The following is a 5,933-nucleotide window of genomic DNA, read 5'->3' on the forward strand; positions in this document are numbered from 1 at the left end:
TTAATGAATCACAGTCAGATTTTAATTTTGTTTTTTTCTCTTTTGATTGATAATTATTGAGAGACGAAATTTGTGAAAACGAGCAAAGTCAATGGAGAGACTGCAAATATCGAACAGTATGTTCTAGATGATATATTGTCAAATTAAATTGCCAAATTATCATCAATTACTTAACGAAAAAAATTTAAGATGATAAGATACACAAATAAATCGATATAAATAACAATTAGATTATAAGATACGATATGGTAGGAAGCTTCCACAAAAGGTTGAATTCAGAAAAACTATTAAGCCAGTTAAATTGGCATGTTCGTCATCGAAAAATTTGGCAGTAACTGTTATTGGAAACGGTCTCATGGAAACAGACTCCAAAGAACTTGCACCAGTTCTGCAATTCACCACATTGAAAACAGTTCCATTGACTCAATGTTTGGTTGAGTATCCAATTTTATTGTTGAGAAAGACCGTGATTTGCGCTCGTGGAGTACAACAACGGAGCTACAGTAATAGTTGTCCTATTGATGAATGACATGGAGTATCATAGTAATTATCATAGTAATTTTGAAGAGATTTTTCAAAACGATGCCAAATTTCACTTGGCAATTGCTCATATTTTGAAATATTTGTCGAAGAAGCACCAGCACAACAAACAACAACAATAAGAAACACGTCACGATGCATATTTTAAAAAATGTGCGGAAAAGTTCGTCTCTAAAATACTCTTTATTTGGTAATAATTTAGTTTGCAGTGCAATTTATTTGAAATTCATCATACAATAAATAAATGAAATGTAATAGTTCAATGTAATCTTTGATCATTGGGCTGGTAACAAATGTCACATTAGCAAGTTATGGTAGCCAGACGTTTTTGTTTCCTACAATGCAAATGAAAGATAGCATTATTTTGAAGACAGTGAATTGTCCATAAATTTTTCTACCTTCTGGGAAGCCTTTCAATTGTCACTCATATCATTTGCTACAAATAAAGTAATGACCAGTCTAAGAGATTAAGATGAAATAAAAGTATTGACCAAATATTATAAATTAGATCGTTTTTCGTGCACTAATTATTTTGCAAACTTTAGTATAAACATGAGTACAAAAGTACACATTTGGTTGCTGTTCATGTTTTTTTTGGCTATTGAGCTTATGAAAATAAATTGAAAAAAATTCGAAGAACAGTATTGTAAATTTGCTACTACCTGTACTCGTTTATATGTTAATTATATAGGCATTCCCAGGCCATGCTAATTGACTAAAAAAGTACGGTGGCTTGGTTTTCTTAGCATCTTTTGAATTCAGTTTGAACCTGGCGTTCAAATAGTTAACATAATAAAAACTTTTCAGCAACAACTGAATAAAATTTAGAATTCAAAAAAGAAGTTATCGTTTATAGTTATCATTTGTGAGAAAGTAATAATTCAATAATTGATTGTATTCTAGAATGTGAATATTTGAGTTTTTGGTTAAAAATTTATTCATCTTTATAGTTTTTTCATTCAACCTTGACTGTTCAGCATAAAAATGAAATCTTTTGCTCTAATCGCAATAATTGCAAGCTGTGCATTTGCAGCTACTCTGCCAATAAATCAGTAAATCAAATACTTTTAACGCTTCATAGTTGGGATAGATAATAGACTGATGAAATCATATTTTTTCTCTTCATTTTCGGAAATATAAAAGAGCTACGGGATATGATTTGATTAAAGCTCTAGAAAATGGTAAGTAATTAGAGAGAGCATCATGAAATTGAGTGTCCGGTTGAATCTGTGTTTTTGTTTCAGAAAACGAAACGGAAGCCATAAGACTCATTGAAGACGGAACAGATGCAAATGTTTCCGATGCTGATCGTTATTCTCCAATGCACTGGGCAGCTAAATTGGGTATCTGGAAGAAATTCCAATATTATGGATTATATGCCTTTATTAATTCAATTCTCATCAACAATAGTGGTTAAAATCTTTTCTACCCTTGTTTTTTTTATTAATTACGAACATATTTTTAGGCTATAACAAAGTGATTGATCTTCTTATGGAAAAGGGTTACAAAAGTCAACTTCACAACAGAACAATAGGCTTTCGCACTCCGCTGAGTTTGGCTGTCAGAATGCGTAAAGACCAAAAGAAAAAATCTCAAACAAGAAGAAATTTTGAATGGATTATGCTTTTTTTAGATAACTGTGATACAGCGGAATTGCTAATAAAACATGGAAGTGATATTGACGCCGCAGAAATGCAGATTAGCTGGAATCCGCTTCGGTTGGCAGCATGGACGAGTAAGCTTATCCGGTTTAACTCAGTTCAACTCAAGCAAAATAATTGCATTAATATCTCTTTTTAGATGATGAAGAAATGGTAAAAATACTTTTAAAAAATGGCGCGGATATTCATGCCACGAATTGGTTTGGATCAACAGCACGAGACATTGCTGAAGGTTCTGGTAAAAAAAATTTAATCGAAAACTTTCAATTTAAATGCAGAATAAAAGAGAAATTATTTTGTACTTCAAGGTCACTTGCGTATCGTCCGATTACTTGATGAAGAAGACAGCAGACGACAATTGGAGAAAGCATATACCAACTTCTAAAGATTAAGTTTTGTTTACAAGTCAATCGGAAACAAACATGAATTGCGGTCTTTCATCAACAAACACTTTTATCTCTTGATTCTATTTTCGGGCAGCGCAGTCATTTTAAAAATATTTTTTGAGTTCAAATGATGGAAAAAACAAAAAATGATTAAATAAAAGCAAATGTAATAGATTTATTGTTTATTTATTCATTTTAACCTAAGCCAAAAATTCTTTTATTATAGTTAGACAGAAATATTTGATTTCAATCGAACGCCTAACGCGAACATTGTTGCTCTCACTCTGTCTCTCTCTCTCTCGCTGAGCTCTAACATAATGCTTGTCATCTCGTATCTACCTCTCATTGCATAATTGTTTGATGCTTTGACAATGGATCCCAGATTTTGATTAAGTTATAGGCAGGAAGTATTCATTTCTAAGGATGAATGTTTTTCTTAATGTTTGGAGATATTTCAGTAAAATTATTCAACTAACCGATGAAGATACAAAGAAAGCAAACTAACAATGTTGTCCAGAAGTGTATGTGTTTGCGTTGGGATATTGTTGTGAATATCGTAAATAATCACCAAAGTCACATTTGCATGTCACGTCACAGCCTTTATTATATTGTTTTGGTTCAGTCGCTTCAGATTTGTGGCCGATGTTGTTGGTTAAGGTAGAATTACATTTGCTTGTGCAGTTACATATACGTGATATAGTCAATGTGACTGGTGGGTAATTGCAATTGCAACTGTTATTGCATGTCGTTGGTGGCATTGTAATATTGCAAGTGCTACTGCAGCTATCACTTTTTTCGTGATCATTGTCTTTTTTCATTTTATTTTGCGCGATAAAGAGTTCATGAATCACATTTGCTTTATCATTTTCCCCAACTTGATTTTCTAAGAATTTTTGTAGTAAATTAACTTTCGCTTTAATTATAAACATAGTAATTTCAATACGATATCTATATCATTGATGTCCATGATATTCAATGTAACCGGGCATTCGAAATTCACTTCAAAATTGAATAACGACACAAAAAACTTCTTCCACGAGAAATGATCATTGGCTGTGCTGAACAAACATTCGTAATAATTTACAATATCTTCTGCTGTATTTGTTTTTGGCATTTCACATCTTTCTACAGCAATTGCACTGATAATTAATAGATGTAAAATCAAAAAGGTAATTAATTTCATTTTGACAAATTGAAACTATTTGATTCGACGTAGTAATTCTGACTGAAAGTGTGAGTAAGAATTTTTTTAAATGTCACGCAAAAATATCTGCACATTTCGGCAGTTTTGTTGCATGTTAACAAATGTTGTTGTTTTTTTTTTCATTTCATGTTAACGGTGTTTGATTTCAATTCTCGATGAACTGACGGACAAGTTGTCTGGGACAACACAACAAAAAATGTAAACCGATTCCATTGATTCAGCAAATTTCGACGAAATATGTCGCATTTTTTACCATTAGCTTTTTTCATTTAACATTGAATCCAGTATTCAAATTTTGTAAATATGATCACATCGCGAAATCCGTTTTCATTCAGTAAATTCGATTTTGTTTCGAGTGAAATTGGTGTGAATAAAAATATTTATTTGTTGTTATATGACACATTTATTTTGTTCAAAATTTTATTAATGAACACGCTTTCAACTACTTAACTATTGTCCAATTTAATTTTTTCAATTGATTTAATTTGATTGTATAAATTAAACTGCATTCTCGAATTATTAATTATCTTTTTGTATAAATATCTAATGCTGTAACTATAACTTTGGAAATGAACTCGAATAAATTTCAATAGATTCTATACATTTTCGAATTTCCGTTTGTTTTTGTTTTTGATTCTTTCTTTAATGCGTGATGCCCTTCGAAGTTGGCAGAAATAAAAACTCTAATGAATCCAATGCTAATGAAGAGTTGATGAAAAGAAAACAAAAAAAAAAGATTTTTCAAAATACGTCGAGTAACACACTTGAATGAAAAAAGTTAATTTCACAACAAACAAAAAAAAAAAGTTCTCGACCAGCACACGTACACTCTACATTCGCTGTAAAGTAATGGTTTTCTTTTGTTGGTGTTTGACTAATTCATAATATCATCGTCGAATAAAGATTGAGTTTTGATGCTATATCTGATGCTAATGGTTTTATTGATATTTCCGGGTGGCAAGAGGTTTACAGCTACACCAACATCGGCCAATTCTTTCCAAATGTTTTTCAAACGAACTTTTGGATTCATATGTATGACAAACTTTGAAATGTCAATTTTTCGCCTGCCTGAAAAGATATTGGTAATTGATTAATGCTACGCCAAAAACAAACAAAGAAAAATAATACCTTTTCAGTCCTGATAATCTATCTGGATTTTTTGGCTCTTTTCACCGATTTTGATTTGGAGCTACTGGTTCCATTCCTACAAAATACCGAAAACAAATGTGTAAAAAGACGTTTAACAAAAAATGATTTGTTGAAATAGTAGCCTTACCTTTGACGATGAGCATCTTCTGGATGTGGTCCTAATATCATTACCACTTCGCCATTTTGTATAATTTTCTGGTTGAAATCTTTTGATGAATGTGTCCCTGCTGATTTTCACCGCATCTCTTCTAAATGGTGACGATAAAAAGAATAACTGTAATGTCATTTGAATTTAAAACTGCAATATTCATTCATATATTAAGTGAAAAAGTTACCGGCATTGACAATGTGATGCTCGTTTGCCATATTCGCGACCCAACGCAATGTGGCATAGTTTGTTGATTCGGCACAATGGTAGCCAAGTGGGAATGTGAGCATAATTTCACCCGCTTCCTGTGTTATCTTATTGAATGGTATTTGATTTTGACGCACAATACTTGTGGACTAATTATATCGTCATTTTGTGTCTAAGATGTGCATTGCATAGTTCATAATTTTCGGCAAACAATCGATTTGCCAATTTATCCAATTTGCGACCGTACGCTGTCGGTATGGCATACCATGCATGTTTTTGGTGCTCCAAAATGTAAGTAGTTTTTCTTTCAATCTATATGTTTCATCTGCAGATAAAAACAAAATAAAATAACAACTTTGAAACTTGAAATGTGTTTAATGGATAGATAATTCTTGCGTTTTCTTACTTAATTGCTTCTCAACAATGAGCAAAACAAAAGATGGAAATCATCATGACATTTTTACGATGCTCGATCTTTTTTTTTGGGCGCATTTTTTCCGAGATCATGTTGCTCCGTATGAATCAAGATACAAATGATTCAACATTGCTCACTAAATTAAGATATTATGGAACATTATTTTCTTTTTCTTTTGTGTTTGTATGTCTTGTTTTTGATAAAAAGAAGCTTTATTGAGAGA

General features: G+C 31.8%; 1 protein-coding gene and 1 long non-coding RNA gene across 2 annotated transcripts; one reads left to right on the forward strand and one right to left on the reverse strand.

The window, feature by feature from the left end:
- Positions 1–139: 139 nt before the first annotated feature.
- LOC116352583 (ankyrin repeat and SOCS box protein 3-like) lies at positions 140–2,714 on the forward strand. Its single transcript, XM_031785291.1, has 8 exons — positions 140–1,413; positions 1,491–1,592; positions 1,684–1,721; positions 1,785–1,883; positions 2,006–2,110; positions 2,174–2,275; positions 2,341–2,439; positions 2,510–2,714. Exons 2-8 carry the CDS (start codon positions 1,525–1,527, stop codon positions 2,584–2,586), a joined length of 588 nt encoding a protein of 195 aa, XP_031641151.1. The 5' UTR covers positions 140–1,413; positions 1,491–1,524; the 3' UTR covers positions 2,587–2,714.
- A 1,901-nt stretch (positions 2,715–4,615) lies between these two features.
- On the reverse strand, positions 4,616–5,933 carry LOC116336640. Its single transcript, XR_004200724.1, has 5 exons — positions 5,702–5,933; positions 5,276–5,620; positions 5,068–5,188; positions 4,920–4,995; positions 4,616–4,859 (listed from the first exon to the last, which is right to left on the reverse strand). It is a non-coding gene; the product is annotated as an uncharacterized LOC116336640 (long non-coding RNA).

This window comes from Contarinia nasturtii, unplaced genomic scaffold, assembly GCF_009176525.2.
Source record: "Contarinia nasturtii isolate CC-2019 unplaced genomic scaffold, AAFC_CNas_1.1 Cnas_scaffold_187, whole genome shotgun sequence".
Classification (NCBI taxonomy): domain Eukaryota; kingdom Metazoa; phylum Arthropoda; class Insecta; order Diptera; family Cecidomyiidae; genus Contarinia; species Contarinia nasturtii.